The following is a 23304-nucleotide window of genomic DNA, read 5'->3' on the forward strand; positions in this document are numbered from 1 at the left end:
CACTGATGAGACCTCAATAAAAGGTCGAAACCAGTTTGGGTAGTGACCCTTTCCATAATGCATAGCATTACACATGCCTGTAAGGATATGTGCTTTTCATTATGGGATATTAAGGCAAGTGATGTGAAGTCATTAGCTTCTATATACAAGTTGTCCCACTCCTGAAAATACTTCAGGCATAAACTTTGTTTGTTTACACTTGGATAGAGGATTAAACCAAGTATATAATTTCTCGGTATCTTTAATTTATTGATTGATTCAGCCAGAGAAGCATGTATTGAGGTTGTCTTCAAGGATAGAAATAATATCCAGCCTATTTAAATCATCCTGCATGCTTTCCACATCACCTTGATTAACTATCACTCTATTATAAAAAGTTAGTAAATTACTAAGGCATGACCAACCCTTCACAAAGCCATGTTGACCTTCATACAGTATCATATTTTTATCTACCCATTCTTGAATTCCCTTTTTTACCAATTTTTCTACTACTTTTACCACCACGCCTGCCTGAGATACTAATTGATCTATAATTTGCTACTGTAGTCTTAGAACCCCATTATGCAATGGAATAATTTTGCCCTCCACATTGAAATCTACGCTCAAACGATTCTTCACATCTGAGTCAGTCCCACAGCTACTGAAATATATGCTATTTCTATGCTCTCCTCAAAACCAGTCAGAAAAATTTGGAATATTTTAATTTTGTAAATGTTTTCAAATAACAGTTTTTTTTTTAATGATATATTTACATTTTTATGTTACATGGTTATGTAAACTACAAAGTATGTAGATTTAGATGTTGCTAATTCATATTTGGTAATAATTATTTTCTATGCAATAAGAATTGCAAATCATTCTACACATTTTCTTTGATTATTCTAATGTTTTGATTTGGAGGTGTAGATATGTGAGTGAGGAAAATAAATAAATGATAGATAATTTTGATGTGATCATTGTTTGAAAATGTTCTTCTCTCTGGCACTTTACTGTTGTTATAGAATATGTTATGGTAACTGAAAAAACAAAGTACTGATAGAAATAGAAATTATAGATTGATAGTAATAGAAAAGCAGTTCGTTTTCTATAACCAGTTATCACTTGCTAAACTGGTATAGCAAAAAGTATTACTGGGTTCCTAAAATTGGCCGGTCTTATACGGAGGTGGCAGAGTTTTCCCTCCTGGAAACTTAGGTTTTTCATCCCACAAAACAGGCAAACCAGTCAGAAGAATATAAAGTAGTAAACTAGCCTTGTGGCTTGAGTTGCTTTGGCCATAACTCCAAAACAACCAACCAACCAAAAATTGAAATTTAATGAAGGTTATCTACACTGGTAGTATTTAGTGCCAGATATCAGTTGTGGCATTAAGGCAATCCTGTGAGCATAGAGGACAGCTTTAAACTGTAGAATTCAAGCAAATTTATGGATAAGTTATTTCATCTTACATTCTACAAAAGAAATAAATAAATTTAAAAAAAATACATATTATAGCTTGAAGAAGATGGATATTGTTATATTTTAAATGAAAGAACGATAATATTCAGTTTCAAATTTAAAATATAAATATTTTACAGATAAATATAATTGGTCAGTATCTTTTCCCTCTCTCTTTTTTTTAAACTATGCTTCTTTCATGATAAAATATAAAAATTAGGCAAAATTCTACATGATTAGGAAAGAGCAAATTTATTTTGGTAAAGCACTCCCTTTTTTTTTTTTTTTTTTTTTTTTTTTTTTTTTTTTTTTTTTTTTTTTTGTTAAAGGTGTAAATCTGTTATATACATTACTTCTAGCCATTTAAAGCTAAATTTGTACAACATAATTAAAACAGGTGTAACTTTTTTTAATTAACAGCAATGTGTATTGAGAAGAGGTCTTTTTATCGTGCAATTTCTGGTCTTCATACAAGCATAAGTATACACCTTTCATCTAAATATTATTTTCCAGGTAAGAAAAGTGTTTCCTAATTATTATTACTTAAAAATTATTAATTTTGAGAACAGTAATATTCATATAAATCAACATAATTTTTCTTCAAGAAATTATATTTTTGATTAATTCTTTATCCAAGTGTAAGAAACCAAAGTTTTCCACATGAAGTATCTTCACAACTAGTATACTTATTGAGGCTGATGACTTCGTATAATTTTTTTTAGTATCTCATAATGCATAGCATACTTCCTTTCAGAAATACATAATGCTGTGCATTAAGGGAGGGTCACTACACAGACCAGGTTCAACCTTAATTGAGGTTGAAAGTAGTATGGGGGTGCAAGAGAGCATGATATTATTATTATTAACAACTGACCTATATGGAGTCAGAGATTCATCTTGGATGGTATACACTATCACAAAAAAATCTCATCCACCATGCCTTAAACAAATTCAGTGTGTCTATATTCACAACACACTCAAGCAGTGCATTCCACTCACTCACTAACCACTCTCCATGCAAAGAACTTGTTCCTCACTCCTCTGCTCACACCCCACTTATATCATTTCTGAGGATGGTCTCTTGTTCTACCCCACCCTCCCATTCTGTGAAAAATTTCTTCCATGCTAACCTGATAACAACCCCTGATTAACTTATTTGTCTCAATCATATCATTCCCCCATCTCCTGTTCATGAGGCTTTGTAATTTGCAATTTGTCTTCGCACCCCACATTCCAAAGACTGCTTGCCACTTTATGAATCTTCTCTGGACTCTTTCTAACATAACCTGGTGATCAAATCTGTGATCCATATGAGTTCTGATCAAGGCCTTATACAATGGAATCATAACTCTTTATTTCTGCACATCAAGGTCCTCTGCAGCATTGTCATTATCTGATGTGACAACTTCACAACTTGTGCAATGTGGCCATTGAATTTCAGGTCCTTGTCCACCATCATTCCCAGATCTCATATCTTCCCTAACTTATTTCAAGTTTTCCCACCAAGTGTTTACTTTGCATCCCATCATTGCTTACCAAATTTCAAAACCTTACACATTACAACATTAAACTGACAGTTCTGTACTGTCGCCCGCTCATCCAATCTATTCAAGCATCCTGGCCACAACATCTGCCTGAGTATGCATTTCTCTCCCCAATTTTGTATTATCTACAGACAGTTGCATATCACCAGTTAACCCATCCTCGTGATATGCAACTGTCTGTAGATAATGCATATGATTAATTATGATTAATATTCAAATTGAACAACAGTGTTCTCAGTACCACCTGCTGGCCTGGTTGACCCAATGGGTAGCATACCCGCTCTCCAACCAACAGGTCCGAGGCTTGAATTCCGTCATGGGCATCAGTTTTATATAAAATTGATGTATAAGTTTACTAATAACTTTTCATGGGTGTGAACCATGTAAAAAAAAAATAATAATACAAATCCTTGCGGCACACCACTAGTGACTCTTTTCGATACTACATCCCCATATTCAACTTTTTTTTATACCTATTTGATAACCTGTTACAGATCCAATCCTCTAGTCTGTTATCCAGTCCCATCAATTTCAGTTTATTTGACAGTTTGCCATGTGACAGTCTATCAAAAACCTTTACAAAATCTAAGTATGCCACTGCATTATGCAGCTCTCTTGTCAAAGACATTTGTTACCTTGTTATAGTACTTGAGTAAGTTAATAAAACATGATCTCCCTTTCACAAACCCATGCTAACAACCACAAAGAATACTGTTGTTATCAACCCATTTCTGTATCCTAGTTCTCGCAAATCTCTTCAATACCTGATAAGCAGATTAGCCTATAATTTCTTGTAGATAAGCTTTTATGTTGGTAACATATGACTATTAAATCATATTAATTCAGGAAATTACAACATATACTAGAATATTCATTAAAAGATACTTTAATCAATACTTCCTATATTTCGGCAATGTCACATTGCCATCTTCATGGGAACATAAAACTATGTTCATGGAATCAGCCTCAGCTCTAAATAACTTTCCAAACCTCAACAAATTTGGTTGCATGAGACTGCCCCAAATTTGGGAGGCTTGCATCATGAGAACATCAGCCCAGCAGCCAAGACAACCCAATATAGCCTACGGGGCACCTTTTAGGACTCTAGAAACAAAATTAGTTTCTTTCTTCTGCCTCATTTGCTTGTTGTTAGTGCCTGCATGCACGTGTCATAGTTTTATGTTCCCATGAAGATAGCGATGTGACATTGTCAAAATATAGGAAGTGTTGATTAAAGTTTCTTTTAATTAATATTCAAGTATATGTTGTAATTTCCTGAAAATAAGCCTATAATTTGTAGCCACAATCTTATCACCACCTTTATGCAGTTGAAAATTTTATTTCCTTTCCACTCTCTTGGAACCTATGCTGTTGTAAGACTTATTAAAGGCACACCAGTGCTACAGCTAATTCCCTGGAACATTTTCTTAAAACACATGGTGATATGTCATTGTATGTCTGCCCTCTCTCTGGTTGTCATTATATACCAGAGTAGTATGCCTGAGTGGTTCATTCACTTTTTGGTTAATATCACAGATTCAGATTGGGATATTATTATTGAGTTAAGAGATTGAGTGAGAGACAAAGAAAATTCAAAAATAATATTTTTATTTACAAATAATTAATAGTAATGTAAATTCATGGTATTGCCTTAACAGTGTGTATCAAATGTTTATGTTTTGCAATACTTTTCTCCTAGAGAGAGAAAAGGGCCCACAAACTTAACATCAATCATAAATCTGTTCTTTTCCAGATCACAGGATCTGATGAGAATATACAAACTTTGAAGTTATACGGCACATTTTCTTCCAGACTAAACAGTAGCCATAGAAATCTAATTATCTCATACCTGTTTTTCTTTGAAAGCAGAAAGATAATCCCATCGGTGCCTTTAGTTTCTTCTCCATTTATTTATTTGACAAAATTGTACCAACCTGGTGTGACCATTAAGGATGTAAGTGAGTCTATTAGGGAGCAAAAGCAAATGGTGAAAGAAATGATAGTGGTGGCAGGTACAAATGACTTGAAAGGAGATAAAATGGAAATAATAGAGGACCTGAAGGAATTGTTTGAGGTAGCAAAAGAGAAGAGTGAGAGAGTTAGGATGATTAGTCTTTTGCCACAGTATGACAGTGAAGAGTTTAGAAGGAGAGCCATAATTGCAAATGACTTTATGCGTGAGTTATGCAGGATGAGTGATGTGGAATTTATGGACGTGTGGAGTGAGTTCGATGGGCGAAAGGATCTATATAAGATGAATGGTTTGCATTTGAATGGATTCGGTGTAAGGAGATTTGAAAAAGTGCTGTTGAATGAAGTGGATGTGCAGAATCATGGAAACTAGATTTATTAAGGGGGGGAGGGGGAAGTAGATATGCAGACCTTAGGGAGGCAGTTGAGTATATGAATGAGTATAATATGCCCGAGCGAATAAGAAGAACAACAAATCAGAATTGGATAGTTAGTATCAGGCATCAAGGTAGGGATGGGGCTAACAGGGATCTGCAATTCAAGTATACTAATGCTAGGAGTATTAGGAACAAGAAGGAAGAATTTTTGGCCTTGATTGGCTCTTCCTGGCCACAGGTTATTGGCATTAGTGAAACATGGCTTACTGAAGATGATATAGCTAGTGGGATTGAATGTGAGGGGTATAGTGTGTTCAAGAATGACAGGGAGAATAAATGGGGGGAGAAGTATTATTGATGATAGCTGATGAGCTGCAGCCAAGGAGAATAGAAGTTGAATTGCAGGATAGAGAAAATAACACATTTGAGGCCATTTGGTGTGAGATTGAGGCTAGCAGAACAAAATATACAACTGGGTGCTGCTATAGACCAGGTGATGGAAAAGATGGTGGAGATAGTATGCATAAGCAAATAGAAGAAATGAGTGGAAGGAGGGTAATTATTATGGGCGATTTCAACTATGGTAACATTGTTTGGAGGGAGGAGAGGACACATGGGAGGAAGGAATTGGATTTTATGCAGTTATTAAGGGATAACTATCTGCGACAGCATGTAATGGAAAATACTAGGGGTCAGAGAGTGCTTGACCTAGTAATTGCATCTGAGGATTTGACTGTAACGAATATGACCACATTGCCACCAATTGGTCAGAGTGATCATAGGGTCTTGACTTGGGAGGTGGCTAAAGGTGTGGAATTTACAATTAAGACAGAGTACATGTGGAATTATCGGGCTGATAAGTATGACAAGCTTAGGAGTTTGATTGGTTCAGTGCCATGGCATGTAAAACTGCAAGGGCTGGATGTTGATAGTGCATGGGAGGCGGTTAAGAAATGTTTGCAGGAGGCAATGGCTGAATGTCTACCTAGAGTCCGATTAATAAATCAAGTAGGGATTAAATGGATGAATAACACCATTAAGCTTGAGCTGGAAAAAAAGAAACAACTGTGGAGAGAATTTAAGGAGAAAGGTGACCTGCAAGCACATGAACGATATAAAGCCCAGGCCAGAAGGGTAACAAGTGTGGTAAGAAAAGCAAAAGCAGATTATGAAAGAACATTAGCCATGCAGGCTGAAGAGAATCCCAAACAGTTTTTTCGATATGTTGCAAGTAAAAGAAAAAATGTATACGGCAGATTGATTTTAAAGAATGCCAATGGTAGGGAGGTAACCGAATCAGTTGATATAGTAGAATTACTGAGTGAGCACTTTGCAAGAGTGTATCATCCAGGTGGTGACAATGCAGAAGTGGAAGAACCAAAGATTATATGGGAATTGTGGTGAATGAAGTGGAGGTGAATAGTCTATTACAAAACCTCAATGTCAATTCATCTGTGGGATTGGATGGTATACCAGCTCATGTCGAACGAGAAGCGGCTAAAGAATTGTCAGTGCCTTTGACCATTTTGTTTAATTTGAGTCTCGGGTCTGGGTTAGTCCCAAGGAGGCGGAAAGAGGGGAAAATAGTTCCACTGCATAAAGGAGGTTCCAAGACTGCTGTTGAAAATTATTGGCCGATCAGCATATCAGGAATTGTTGTCATGGTCTTGGAGAAAATAGTCAAGTGGAAAATAGAAGATTGGATAGATGAAAATGGGATACTGTATGGGGGACAGCATGGTTTTGTGAAGGGTAGATCATGCCTCAGTGACTTGCTCATGTTCTATAACACAGTGACGGCTGCACTGGATAAGGGTAACGGGTTTACAGTGATTCTACTGGACCTTGCTAAAGCCTTTGATAGGATACCACATGGAATTCTAATCAGTAAACTGCAGCATATGAGAATGGATATAGGGTTGGTGAGATGGATAGGAGGGTGGTTGATGGAAAGATATCAGAGAGTGATTTATTAAGGAGTAGAGTCTAAAAGACGGCCTGTGACTAGCGGTGTGCCGCAGGGACACCGCTAGTCACAGGACCACTACATGTTCTTGGACCACTACTGTTTAATTTGTTCATTAACGATATAGGAAAGGATCTGAGAGGAACTGTGCATCTGTTCGCAGATGATGCAAAGTTAGGTAGAGCAATAGTGAATGCTCAGGATATCAAAATTTTGCAGGATGATTTGAATAGTTTGGAGAACTGGGCTAAGGAGAATGGATGTCAATTTAATGTGGAAAAATGTAAGGTTTTGCATTTTGGGGTGAAAAGATTAGCAACAGTATATCACATTGGTAGAACTGTACTTCAGGAGATTGACGAGACCAGGGATTTGGGAGTGTTGGTGGATAGGGAGTTGAAGTTTGGGGGGGGAGGGGCATATCGCAAAAGTAGCAAAATCAGCTCATCAAATCACTTGGTTGCTGAAAAACACTTTAATGAGCAGAAACAAACAGGTTATTGTTCCTCTGTATCGAGCCTTGATAAGACCCAATCTAGACTATTGTGCCCAGATATGGGCGCCAGGGTTTCTTCTCAATGGGGAGGAGGTGGAGAGGATCCAGAGACGAGTGACCAAGATAATAGCAGGACTATGGAATGAACCTTATGAGAACAGGTTGAAGATTTGTGGGCTGCAGAAATTGGTTGGTAGGCGGAAAGGGGGTGATATGATTGAGACATTCAAATTGCTGAAGGGTTTCTATAAGATTAATTCAAAAGATATTTTAGAGAATAGGACTGGTAGTAGGAGGACTAGGGGCCATCCATGGAAGCTTGGTAAGATTGTGGTTAGCAGGGGTGTTAGAGCTAGGTTTTTTACTTGGAGAGTGGTAAATGAGTGGAATAAGCTGCCAGAGTCTGTTGGGGTGCCATGACTGTAAATGAGTTCAAGGTGAAGTATGATAGATACTGTGTGAATGTTGAATAGTTGTTCTTGACATGATGTTGGGCCTCCCTCGATGAGTCTAAGGACCCCTTGGAGCTGCCCGTAATAATAATTTGTGTACAACTTTTCTTAAGAAAGAATGCAAATCTTCTTTCATATCTTCTCTACGACATTAGTTCCTTTTCTATTTCCTTGAAATGCAAAGATAAATTTAAACTTTTCTTTTTCCTTGTGAAAACTTCTTCATTATCCTTGAATCCAAAAAAGAATTCACCTCTTTCTAATTTACAGTGTTTAACTAAAATCAGTTTGATGCATATTGTATCAAAAGGAACTGTCCATTACTTCAGGAGAAACTATATATCACTTTTATTTAACTACAACTTAGCTTCTTTGGAAAGAAATTTATTGGTTAATTCTGGTTAAACTGTTTCCTTCTCCTCATAATGCTCTTTTCCACTTTTTTGGCTTAAGAATTCCTTTAAACTCAATTTCTCCAACAAAAAAAAATTCCAACTTTTCCAAATGTGATCTCCATTCTAATTAATCCAACAGTTGTTCTGTTCTTCTCTCTCACTAATTCAACTTCCTCTTTGGAAGTACAAACTTCGCATAAGCACACCACTACTGCCTACTGCCGTAGTAAGCAATATGGCTGTAAGATGAGAGCAAAACAATCGCTCGTTGTAAACAAGACTTCAGTTCTTTAATGGGGTGAAAACATCATTGGAAAGTTCAATATTTTCTTCTCTCAAGGTTATGTTACAGAAGTAAAAAAAAAAAACTAAATTTCAAGTGAGTCCTTTTTATAAATAAACATCGCAATAAAACAGTTTGCAACAGGCCCTAACTATACAAAGATTTCTCTTATATGTAACATTAGCCTAGAAATTTCTGACTACAAGAAATAATGCATTTTTGTGATACATTTAGGAAATATTTACATATAAAATAAAAATCCTTTCCTTTTTATTTATTGATTTATTAAAAAATCAGCTTCCATTAAAAATTAAAAAAAAATAATGTAAGATAATCTTATATTGCTAAATAGCAGATATCCTACATAGGCCCACCCTTGGAAAAACAATGAGTTTAATAATAGTAAAACTATTATTAAGAACAAAGCTTATAAGCCTTCTGTCTTTTGTCTGTATTGAACCTGAGAAAATATTTCTTTCCAGAGATTTCATAACTATTAGACTCAACTGATCCCGATGATAGCATATTGCTAGATAAAAAAAAATGTTATTCTCTCAATCCTGATTTACAGTGTGCTCACCATCAGGATTACTGACTAATTGTATATCTTCCTGAAAAACTTTCCTGGGTAACATCAACTTTGTTGACAAAAGAGATTTCTGTAGAAATCATCTGCTCCTTATTAATGCTTCTCATCTCATCAATTAAATTCTTAACCCTTTGATAAGAAGTGACTAAATCATAATCCTTATCAGAATCACTCTCAAAGCCTTGTAAATTAGACATCATTGTAAACAAGACTTCAGTTCTTTAATGGGGTGAAAATATCATTGGAAAGTTCAATATTTTCTTCTCTCAAGGATTATTTATTATTATTTTTTTTATCATGATGTTTATTATTATCCTTTTGATCTCAATTAACATTACCACTCCTTTTTATGTTTTTTAAATTTATTAATTTTTAGTTACTAGAAAAGGAAAGGAAACAGGGCTAACATATACATTGGAAGTAGCAGCCTTGTCAGGATTATTAATCGAGTTTTTCACGGAATCTTCAGTTGTGGCAGCTCGAGATCTAAAATCTCCTTTTCTACTGCAGAATTTTTTTTTTTTTTCTGAAACACTAAGCTTCTTACTAAGATAAGCTACTGGTCTTAAGTTCCCTTCATCCATCCATGTTATAACAGCTGCAATACGGTCCTGTGATGCATATGCAGAACTGTAAAAGGTTTTCCCCTAACTCAGGATGCATCAGTACAGGAGGTTTAGTCAATGCTGCATTTAGAACATCAAATGCCTTTGTTCTCCAGTAGGCCAACAGAGCTTAACCCCCCTTTTCTTTGTGAGGTTAGTCAGAATGTTCATATAAAGAGAACAATGAGAAATAAACTTTCGGTAAAAGTTTAACATTCCTACGAAGCACATGACTTGTTTTATAGTCTTGGGAACAGGGAAAGAAGAGATAGCTTTGAGATTATCTGAATCAGGTTTTATTCTTTTGTGTGAAATAAGATGACCTAAATACCATCAAATTTTATTATCTTATTGACATTGTGCTTATTTATTTCCCTCATATACCTCCTGATCACACACAATTAAGCCATTCTCTCTTATGTTCTTTACACTTGAGTTTGTTATGATTTTACTCTGATGTTCTCCTCTAAATATGTTGAAACACGCAGCAGCTATTTGTCTCCTTCACAGTTCGGTTCCAAACTCACAGAAAAAATTTTTCTTCTTCATTCATTCTTTCTATTGCTATCCTTTGAAATAGTATCCTTTCTTATATATTTCCTAAAAACTACAATCTACATGTCCTCATATCTAATGTTAACATGTTTCTTCCTTCTTTCCTTTCTGCTGATGTATTATAAACTGAAGAACCACCCCATACATTGGATTACCTAAAAATGAAAAAATGACATATTGATAAGTTATTGTATTGATTATGTTTGTCTTTCATACCTTGTAATAATTTAATTATAAATGTAAGTGTAGATTATAAATTAAAGATGCCAAGAAATTAATATTCTTGGTTTCATCCTTTATCCAAGTTTAGGCCAACAAAGTTTGTGCAAATCAAAGTCACTTCATGACTGGGCTACTTGTATATAAAGGCTAATGACTTCACATCAATTACCTTGGTATCCCATAATGCAATAATGCTGCACGTATCCTTCCAGACATGTATAATCCTATGCATTATGGGAAGGGTCACTACCTAGACTGGTTTCGACCTTTATTGAGGTCTCATCAGTGGGAGCCAGATCCAGAAGTAATACCAAGGTTGAAGTAATGTATAGCATTATACATGTCCATAAGGATATGTGCATTGCATTATGGGGTACCAAGAAAATTAATAAGTCATTAGCCTCTATATACAAGTAGCTCAGTCGTGAAGTGACTTCCCGCACAAACTTTGTTTGCTTACACTTGAATAATCCCACGATGAGTCCTTGAACCCCCTGGAGATGTCGCATAATAATAATAATAATAAAGGATGAAACCAAGAATATAATTTCTTGGCATCTTTAATTTATGGTATAACCAAATGAAAAAAAAAGCTTTCAACATGTAAATGTAGATTCTAAACTATTATAAATATATATATATATATATATATATATAATATTCCATTTTAGCAAAAACTAAAGATGACACTGATCACTGGGGACCCAATATCACAGAATTTCAGCGAAGATTTGATCCTAAATTTGCTGGTGAAGAAGGTCCACAGAGGCTTAAAAATTTATACTTCATTTATCTTCTAGAAATGCGTGCCCTAGCAAAAGCAGCTCCATATCTTGAAAAGGTGGAATTTTTTACAGGAAGACCAAAAGAAGATGAAGAAGTAAAGCACATCATTCGAGATCTGTTAACTACTGTAAGGTAACTACCCCAACCCCATCCTTTTTCTTCAGTGTGTATGAAGTAAGGGCATGATAACAATGTGCCCTGTTATTTACTAATCACAACAGAATAAAAGCAAAGGAAAAAAAAAATTTAATAAAATTTAGAAAACTTCAGTAATGCATTTTGACATTTTATCCTTTATGAATAATTTTCTCAAGAAAATTTAGCATAATTAAAGAGGGAAAGCACTAGTATCTGATATGAAGGTTACAACAGTATAATCCAAAAATATAATATAATATTATGGCATTTTTTTTAACAATGGAAAGTTGATTATTGTCTCTGCCAGTTCTAAAAATGTTTCTCAAATCTGGATTTGTTATACCTGTATTGGAATAATTTGTGCCCCTGCCTGGTTACAGAGTCTCTTGTAATTTATGATGGGCTGCTGAATCCACATTTTCTATATGTTAATTATAAGCTTAGGAGTTATTTGTTATTCATAAAGATGTTTCACAGAATAAACTATACTGGATGGAAAATTAATACTTCATTTGTTGAATTGACTAATCTTTCACTGGATTTCTAATCGACATCCTCAGAGTACAAAATTACAAATGTGGTAGATGCATAGGACTTAATTAGACACTTGTAGATCTAATTAAGTTCAAAAAACAGTTCAAATCGTAACTGAAAAGGAACTAAAGTTTTAACAGGTGTCCTCAAGAGCCACATAAAAACAAAGTTAATTCAGAAAAGTCAGGCTAAACATGGTCTTAGAACAAAGGTCTCTTAGATCTTTAGCAAATAATGCAGCTGCACTTGTTGAGGAAGTACTTCATAGGTAATTATGATTCTAAAAAGAGTCTCTCAGACCTATAGCAACTTTTATACCATAGTTGTTTGCTTCTATTTAATTCTAAAAATAGTCTCTTAGACCTATAGCAACTTTTATGTCATAGTTGTTTGCTTCTATTTAATTCTATAAAGGAATATCCAGAATATGTTCTGCTAGTCCTGAGTTGCCATATAGATGATCACAGATGTAGTTCTTATGTTCTTCAAGGCAAATATTAACAGATCTACCAGTCTTCACAAAACAGGCTAGGTTGTAGTACAGAGGACTTTATACACTTCATGTATAAAGTCAGAATAGCCTCCCTGTGCGAGTGCATTGTTCTTCAAGTTTGTAGATATGAACATCATACCTTGGGTGGACATGATATATTCCATTACATTTGTTGGGGAACAGTCTATCATGAACATTTTGTTGCATTACATCCCAAAAATTACTCAGTAGGGATTGAGATCCAGTAACTAAGGAGTTGGATCAACTCCTTAATGGAGTTGATCCATTAAGGTCACTTTCTTGTTCTTGTAACCATCCCTCTACATACATGCCTGATAACATAATGTAGTATTCTATTACAAATCTCCATCACATTTGTGTTGGGCAAATAGTCAACACGAGTGTATGCAAGAGATCAGCTGCACCATTCATCTTTTGCTATGCTGGTGATTATTGGGCCTAAAAAGTGTTAAGAAAATGTTTCCAAACCATTTCTCTGCTACTGCTTGTTGACATACTCATCAGTTCATGCAACCTGTCTCTCAAGTTCTCTGGTATCCAATGCTTATATTCTTTCATTCAGTGTACCCATAACCAGGGCTCCAGAAATCTACTCACCCACTCACCACAGGTGAGCTTGTTCCAAATACATTCAAAATATGTTATTTTTTTTCATATAATTAACACTTTTTTAAAAACATTTCATCTCACTATCAAGATATTTGAGCATGGGTGGCTGCCATTGAATTCATAAAACAAGTTTTATTTCCATCGAGTTGGAAATAAAACTTCTGGATTTGCAGTCCTTAATTTGAACAATACAGTGTTATATTTTAAAGGATTGCCAAAACAGTTGCAATTTTAGCTGCCAGTTTTCTCGAAAAGTCATAACATAAGCCAGTTGGCTTCACTTTCTTCCTGCCTTTTATCTCCTTTAAGATTCAGACTTTATTTTTCTTTCTATATGAAAGATTGTGTGTTTTTTCATAGTAATTAAAATCAACCTACCCTCTTCCCCCCGACAGTTGTTCTGTCATCATTGTCATAACATAAGAATTGATAACATTCAAATATTTTACTTTCTGTATGAAAGACAACATAAATATCTGCATTGAGTTCCAAAAATCCAGTCATTTCTTTCATAGCAATATTATCATGTTGTTTTCACTCCACTCATGCTTTACTATGCGACACATTTTTGGTTTTAGTTTCAGTCATGAAGCAGTAAAAATGAGCAGCTGTTGTGCATTATGGATTATATACGATGTAGCCTAAGATTGTTGGTATTATTGAAACCTGGCTATCAGCATCAGATATGGTAACTGGGATCAAGTGTAATGGGTATAGTATTTTTAGGCATGACAGAAGAGATAGGAGAGGAATGGGATTACTACTAATGATGACAGATGACTTAAGTCCAGTTAGTGTAGAAACACAAAAAACCAATGATGGTAACAATGTCCCATTTAGCGGTGAGTTTGAGGCTATCTAGTGTGAAGTGGAGGCTAATAAAATGAAATATATGGTGGGGTGTTGCTGTGTTCTTTGCAATGCATTGCAAATTTAGCCTTATGGGTACTAAACAGATGATCATTATGAATGATTTTAATTATCCAAACATTTATTGGGTAGAAGAGAAATCTCATAATAAGAATGAAGGGAAATTTATTGAATTGTTGTGAAACAACTTTCTCAAGCAGCATATGAAAAAAGGAACTCAAAGTCAAAAGTGTTAGATTTGTTCATAGCGTCAGAAGAGGTCTCTGTTAAGAATATGACTATTTTACCATCATCATTGGCGACAGTGATCATGCTGTGCTTTCTTCGGAATCATCTAATTATATTGATGTTCCCATTAGAACAGGTTACATGCTTAACTACAAAGCTGGAAATTATGATCATCGTAGGAGAATACTATCTTTGACCCCATGGTATCAGTTACTGAATAAGAAAAATGTCAGCAATGCATGGGAATCTTTGAAAAAGTGTGGCAGTATCTGAATATTCCTAGTGTTCGAAGAATAAATAGATTGGGAGTGAAATGGATGTGCAACCTTATTAAGCAGGAGATCCACAGAATAAGATGGTGCAGAAAGAATATTGTGAGAATAAGAGTGAGAGGAGTTATGAAATATATAAAGCGTGGGCAAGAAAAGTAACAAGTATTGTATGGAAAGATAAATTGGAGTATGAAAAGAAATTGGCTATGCAAGCTAAAAGCAATCCAAAAGAATTTTATCATTATATTGCAAGCAAAAGAATGAATGAATGTGGAAGAATGGCTTTATTAAATGCAGATGGCACTCTAGTGTCAGAAGCTAATGAGATTGTTCAATTAAGGAGTGCTCACTTTGCTTAGATATATCAACCAGGTGTATGTAACATGGTGCACATTGCTACTGCCACATTGGATGAAGAGTTAAAGGTCTGTGAAAATTAACTTGAAGAGCTGTTGCATAACCTGGATAAGAATTTGTTAATATAGACAGATGGAATTATCATCACATTTGCTAAAGGAATGCTCAACTGAATTGGCTAAGCCTTTAACATGTTTTTATAACTTGAGTCTCAGCCAGGGTCACATTTACCATTAGCCCTAATAAAATGAGTACAAGCTGGAAGCCTCACTCTCTCTATGGGGGCCACATTTTAAAACCTTACTCCTCACAAAGAACAATAAAAAAAAAACACTAGTTATAGTTGCAAAATAAGATACTTATTTTTAAATATTAAATTCATAATATAAAAACTAGAGGCTGCTGAAAAATTAGTGATGCCTCCCGCTTCCTTTTGAAATACATTGTTCTTTCCTTAGAATGTAAAACTAATAGGAACTCCTGTATTCCATAAAATTTATGTATGTAAGCATACCATTTCTTTGCTGGATGTGTATATATACGTCCAGCAAACTTGGATAATATTCTGTCCACCTGTTGAAAGAACATGGATAAGAAGTGCAGTTTGACCGTCATGTCCATTAGAAGGGACAATAATCCTTCACCCTGAAAAGAACACTTCACTAGATTACCTGGTGTATGTAGTATTATAGCTACGTTCAGTTGCCTACAGAAACGCAGTTGTTTGCCGTTTGCTTGGTAACCAGAATCTAAGTTATATCAGACTAAATTCCTACGAGTTATATTCATTTTTTGCTGCTTGTTTTTATCATATAATTATAGTTTTTAATGCCAGTGCAAAATAAGAAATCCTTTCATACTTTCTTCACTTCATATTGTATCACTTTGGAAGATAATGTCACTATCAATTTTTTTGCTAATTATTTTAATCGCCATTACATTTTAAAATTCTCCCAAAACTTGATTGAAGATAATTATTTTTGTCAAACAATTATTTTATAAATTCATGAAAATCCGAATCTAAACAGCCTCCATCTGCTCCAAATTAAGTTTTCTTTTTTATTCATAATCTTAGTTTGAAGGTTAGTTCACAGGTTGCGCGAAGGCTCGCACGTTTAAATTTTGCTTTATAGAGAATCATAATCATACGTAAATCTCGAATCATATCATGTAATGCATAATTTTTATAACATAATCTGTAGGTTTTTGCATTACAACTTTCTTGTTTCTCCCTAATCACTCACTACAAATCGAAATAAACGGCAGTTATGAAATCAACTGTTATGTACATATTTTCGGTTAATTTCGATATTATGTGGAAGTTTTGAAGTTGCAATATTTTCCCTACAATTTTATCTTTCAAAACGTGTAGGTGCATGCATCAAAATGAAATTTTATTTCCAAAATTTTCATAACAGAATTAATTTGCCTTTAATGGCTAACTCCCCCCTCCCAAAATTATCGCCCCCTCACACAAAATTATTATTATTATTATTATTTCGGGCGACTCCAGCAGTCCTTAGGCTCATCGAGGGAGGCCCTAAACATCATGTCCACACAACTATGCGATTACATTCTCACAGTATCTACCATATCTTGTCTTGAACTCGTTCACCGTCATAGCACCCACAACAGACTCTGGCAGCTTATTCCACTCATTTACCACTCTAAAAGTAAAGAACCCAGCTCTAACACCCCTGCTAACCACACTCTTGCCCAGCTTCCATAGGTGTCCCCTAGTTCTCCCACCACCAGTCCTGATCTCAAAAATATCCTCTGAATTAATCCTATAGAATCCCTTTAGCAGTTTGAATGTCTCAATCATATCTCCCCTTTTCGACCTATCAACTAGTTTCTGCAACCCACAAATCTTCAACCTGTTCTCATATGGTTCATTCCATAGACCTGCTATCGTCTTAGTCACTCGCCTCTGGATCCTCTCAACCTCCTCCCCATCAAGAAGGAACCGAGGTGACCAAATCTGGGCACAGTAGTCGAGATGAGGTCTTATCAAGGCTCGGTACAGAGGTACAATAACTTGCTTGTCTCTGCTCGTCAAGGTATTTTTCAACAACCAAGTGAGTTGATGAGCTGATTTAGCTGCTTTTGCAGTGTGCCCCCTAAACTTCATCTCCCTATCCACCAACACTCCCAAGTCCCTGGCCACATCAATCTCTTGGAGTACAGTTCCACCAATGTGGTATACTGCTGCTAATCTTTTCACTCTGAAATGCATAACCTTACATTTTATCACATTAAATCGACATCCATTCTCCTTAGCCCAGAACTCCAATCTATCTAAGTCATCCTGCAAAACTTTGACATCTTCTGCATTCACTATTGCCCTACCCAACTTTGCATCATCAGTGAACAAATGAATTGTTCCACTTAGATCCTTCCCTATATCGTTAATGAACAGATTAAACAGCAGTGGTCCAAGAAAGAACCCTGCGGCACACCACTAGTCACAGGCCGTCTTTTGGACTCTACTCCTGAATAAACTACTCTTGGATATCTCTCCATCAACCAACCACCTATCCATCTCACCAACCTTATATCCATTCCCATATTGTAGTTTACGGATTAGTATTCCATGTGGTATCCTGTCAAACGCCTTTGCCAGGTCCAGCAGTATCACTGTAAACCCATTTCCCTTATCCAGTTCAGCCGTGACCTTGTTATAAAACTTGAGCAAGTTACTGAAGCATGATCTACTCTTCACAAAGCCATGTTGTCCCCTGTACAGTATCTCATTTTCATCAATCCATTCCTGTATTTTTCCCTTGACTACTTTCTCCAAGACCTTGACAACGACTCCTGATATGCTGATCGGTCGGTAATTTGCAACCGTAGTCTTGGATCCTCCTTTATGCAGTGAAACTATTTTCCCCTCTTTCCACACCTTCGGGACTAAGCCAGACCTGAGACTCAAATTAAACAACATGGTCAAGGGCACTGACAATTCTTTAGCCGCTTCACGCAAGACCCGTGCCGGTATACCATCCAATCCCACAGATGTGTTCACATTAAGGTTCTGTAATAGACTAGTCGCCTCCACTTCATTCATCACTATTCCCATATAAACTAATGGTTCCTTCATTTTTTCAATGTCACCACCTGGATGATATGCTTTTGCAAAGTGCGCGCTCAGTAAATCCACTATATCGACTGATTCAGTGACCTCCTTATCATCGTCATACCTTAAAATCATTTTGCCGTGTACAGTTTTTTTCTTGCTTGCAGCATATTGAAAAAACTGTTTTGGATTCTCTTTTGCTTGCAAAGCTAGTTTCCTTTCATAATCGGCTTTTGCTGTTTTTACCACACTCGTTACCTTTCTGGCCTGCACTTTATAACGTTCGTGTGCCTGCAGGTCACCCCTTTCTTTAAATTCCCTCTACAGTTGTTTCTTTTTTTGCAGCTCAAGCTTAATGGTGTTATTCATCCATTTAACCCCTACTTGTTTTACTATTCGGACCCTAGGTATACAATCAGCCATTACCTCCTGTAAGTGCTCCTTGACCACTTCCCATGCTCTATCGACGTCCAGCCCTTGCAGTTGTACATGCCATGGCACTGATCCAAGCAATCTCCTAAGCTTGTCATACTTGCCAGCACGTTAATTCCATATATACCCTGTCTTAATCGAAAATTCCACACCTTTCGCCACCTCCCATGTCAAGACCCTATGATCACTCTCACCAATAGGTGGCAACATGGTCATATTCATTACAGTCAAATTCTCAGATGCCATTACCAGGTCAAGCACTCTCACACCCCTAGTATTTTTAATTACATGCTGTCTTAGATAGTTATCCCTTAATAATTGAATAAAATCCTTTTTCTTCCTCACATGTGTCCTCTCCTCCTTCCAATCAATGTTACCATAGTTGAAATCCCCCATAATAATTACCCTCCTTCCACTCATTTCATCAATTTCCCTATGCATACTATCTCCACCATCTATTCCATCACCTGGTCTATAGCAGCACCCAACTGTATATTTTATTCTGCCAGTCTCAATCTCATACCAAATAGCCTCAAATGAGCTCCTTTCACTATCCTGCGATACAACTTCAATTCTCCTTGGCTGCAGTTCATCAGCTATCATCAATAATACCCCCCCCCCATTTTATTCTCTCTGTCCCTCCTAAACACACTATAACCTACACATTCTATCCCACTAACTATATCTTCTTCCGTCAGCCATGTTTCCTTAATGCCAATAACCTGTGGCCAGGAAGAGCCAATCAAGGCCAAAAATTCTTCCTTCTTGTTCCTAATACTCCTGGCATTAGTATACATGAAATGCAGTGATCCCTTAGTCCCACCCCTATATTGATACGTTATTCTAAATGACCCATTCCCATTTTTTGTCCTTAGTGCTGGCTCGGGTACATTATATACACTCTTACACTCATCTGTCTCACTGATGTCTGCATATCCATTCCCTCCCCTTCTTGGTAGTTCTAGTTTCCCTGGTTTTGCACATCCATGTTCACTTCATTCAGCAACACTCTTTCCAGTCTCTGCACACCAAGTCCATTCAAATGCAGGCCATTTGCCCTTCAAACTCGTTCCACACGTCCACGCTGCTAGATAACATATGTGCAGTTTCTTTTTGTTTGAATTCATTATTTTTCCAAAGTAATTGTACCGTTGCAGTTTTAAGCAAAAGACAAAGGTGAAGAGTCTCTGATAAAATACTATTGGATATAAATTTTTGTCATTAAAAAGATTCACAATCAGAAACCGCAAGTAATGCAGTTTAACATAATTTGTTGTTCATAAAAAAAATCATTCCTAAAATTGAAATGTGCGACCCATGTAATCTTATTTTGCAAGGAAAGAATGCAAAATATCATATTTGTTTCAATAAATGTTATTTAAAAAATATAAATATTTGACATAATATTTCCAATGCGAACAAACATTTTGATTATTTATTTTCGCACATGTGAAATTCATTTTTATTTTGGGAAAAGACACAATAATTTAAAAAAAAAAAAAAAAACTTTTATCGCTATAATAAATTATTACCATACCTTTTAATATTTTTTCGGTATTCAGAATTTTTGTAGATACTATGATGCTTGTCAGATAAAATCAACGATCTCAAAATCAGCAATCAACACTGAAATTGATGTCTTTCACAAAAAGATTTTAATTACATCCTTCTTTAAATTAATAATCATTCAATTACATGGAATATTTAAAAGTGTAAATAATATATATATATTTAGAATTACATTAAAAGATTTTAAACTATTTAGAAAATTTAATATTAAATATAAAGTATCGTAGAAGTTGCATAATTATTTATAATGCATCGATATAAGTTAGTCATTTATTTATATATAAAATGACTTACAACGTTGCTGGTTTAATATTACCAAGATTTTTTTAATATTAATATTTATTGTATACATGTGAAATTCGTTTTTATTTTTGGGAAGAGACAATAAATAAATTGTGCACCAAAAAGGATCAAATATCGTAGAACAGTAAAGGAAATTCCAAATAATGGTAATTACACTGATAGTTTAGTTACCGTTATTTGGGTAGCATTTGTAAAGCAGTATACTGTATACAAGTGTATATATATATATATACCTAATTATATGGTTAAAGTAGTTGTCGCTGTTGATAAGAATATATTTTTCAATTAATTTATTATTCTTATTTTACTGTTACTCGTTTATTTTAACAAACCCAAGATACTACTGTTTCCTATTTTTGTATTTTTTTTTAGCTTTTAACATAATTGTTTATTTTATTTTATATGGATTTCTTTTTAACTAATAATTTGTTACAGTCTTTAGTTGGTTTTAATTTAAATATAAGAAATAGTTTTGCTGCTATAAATGAAGAAGCAAATTTATTAACAGATGAGACAAAATTTAAAGATGAAAAGGATGAAAAGGAAAGAGTTAAAAAACGAAAAAAATGATGAAGTTTCACAATCTAACAATGAGATTATATTACATGGGAAAGAAAATTTCGCTGTGAACACTTTTAATGTCATTTGCAATAAGCTAATTTTGGAAATTAATGAAAGAAGAAAAAGCTATTTCGACATATTAGATATGTTTGACATTTTTTTGAAGAAAGATATAGATCAAGACAAGTACAAGACTAGTATTAATAAAATTTTACAAACTTATGGGACTGATTGATCCAGAAAAATTTACTGATGAAGTTAAGCAATTTTTAATAATGATAAAGGAAGAAAATTCTTCAATTAAAAATATGTACAAATTTATAAACACTGGTTAAGGTCTACTTTTCCGAACGTAGAAATAATTCTAAAAATATTTTTGATGATGCCTATTTCAAATGCAAGTGCTGAACGCTCATTTTAAGTGTTAAAATGAATAAAAAATTATTTAAGAAACAACTTGCACCAAAATAAAACAAGTGACGTGTCGTTATTATGCATCGAATCAGATGTAATGGACTCGATTAATTATGATGACATTATAGATATATTTGCTAAAACCAAAGCCAGAAAAAAACTTTTAGTTATTAATTTTTTTATTTAAATTTGAACTGATTTATTTTTATATATATTTTTAAAATGCAAATATATGTATACAATGTTGTATTGTATTATTAAAATGAGTTATTATGGAAATATTGACTTTTATTTTCAATAAATTAAAAAAATGCTTATTTTTGAGGCCTCATAATGATACTGCCCACCACCACCACCAGTTTTTTTTTTTTTTTAGTGTGTGTTCTCAAGGCTAATTTGTCTATATGTGGGATGAAAAACTTGGATTTCCAGAAGAAAAACCCTGCTATCTCCATGTGAAATCAGCTCTCACCTTCAATTGAAAAAAAACTATATAAAGATTGCTGTCGTCACAACGAGAATTGAACTTAAGCATTTTCCAGTTGAAGGGTGCAATGTACTATGGTTCTTCCAATTGCACTACAGAGAAATTCCCATTCCTTTCCTAGTTATCTTTGTCATCAAACACATCAGTGGACGATTATCATTAGCGATCTATAGAGAAAAACACACACACACACAGGCAGGTACCTGCAAGCAAGCTCATTCAGTCACTCTCAACAAATATTAGGTATAATCAAAACCTTAAAAAATAACGCTTCAAACATACTAAGAAATGATGAAATCAAACAAAAACAAGAACTTCAAATTCTATTTAATCAGTTCCTTCAAAATAGCTACTCAAAAAATGGTACTAAAGAAACTTTTATTTTCTAACAAACTGTTGTGTCCCAATTTATGATTATTATTCTATCTAGAGAAATTCTGTTTATCGATATTCGACTTTTATCTATGTACGAGATTTATCCCAAATTACAAATATTTAAGCTATTTCTCCCCTTAGTGTCCCTAATATTTATATTATACTGCACCTTTTGGGACATTTAGTTTGAGATATAAAATACAAAAACAGGGAGCAATTACTAAAATATGTCTGAATGTGAAACAATATTGCAGTCGTGACACTTTATCTCGTTACTCATTTAAATATTCTCCCCTCCTGCGTAATTAGGTTCGTACGTTTTCAAGTGGTGCATTGGGCAGCAATTTCAGACAACTGTTTTATCAATGTACAAAGGTTTATTAAACTCATTAGTATGTTACAATTCAATTTCTAATATAATTCAGTTCAATACTAAGAAAACATTTACAAAACAACATTAGCTTATCACAAGTAATTTGGCTATGATCCTATATGGGTATTGCAATCATGCCGCCATAACAAATTCAACTCATACAATCATATGTATAATCCCAGATCTAATTAACACTTTAGCTAACCCTATATTAGTCTGAATATGCTATATGCTGTAGCACATGGACATATGTGATCAACTCACTCTATTTAACTATTTAAAACTATGTAGATTAAATTATCCTTTCACTGTGTTAACACATAACTTTGACATTTAAAACTTTCCTATACGTTACAATACCCATGCATAAATTTCAGGACACATAATTACTTATATAATATTAATATTGACAAGCATACTCTCATTATAATCAGTCATGTACTAAAGTCCTAGTATAATTTTCCTTAGTCTCTTCAACAGTTTATGGATTAATGATTAATGATTACAATTACAG

General features: G+C 34.6%; 1 protein-coding gene across 1 annotated transcript in view; it reads left to right on the top strand.

Moving 5' to 3' along the window:
* Positions 1 to 23304, top strand: part of LOC150101563 (ERO1-like protein alpha) — a 223326-nt gene that overhangs the window by 118855 nt on the left and 81167 nt on the right. Inside the window, exons 9-10 of the mRNA XM_090401050.1 lie at positions 1858 to 1950; positions 11564 to 11810. Of these exons, the coding sequence (XP_090257176.1) occupies positions 1858 to 1950; positions 11564 to 11810 (340 nt within the window). The remainder of the gene's footprint in view (positions 1 to 1857; positions 1951 to 11563; positions 11811 to 23304) is intronic.

This window comes from Typopeltis vanoorti, chromosome 11, assembly GCF_054136105.1.
Source record: "Typopeltis vanoorti isolate ZY-2024b chromosome 11, IOZ_Tvanoo_1.0, whole genome shotgun sequence".
NCBI lineage: Eukaryota > Metazoa > Arthropoda > Arachnida > Uropygi > Thelyphonidae > Typopeltis > Typopeltis vanoorti.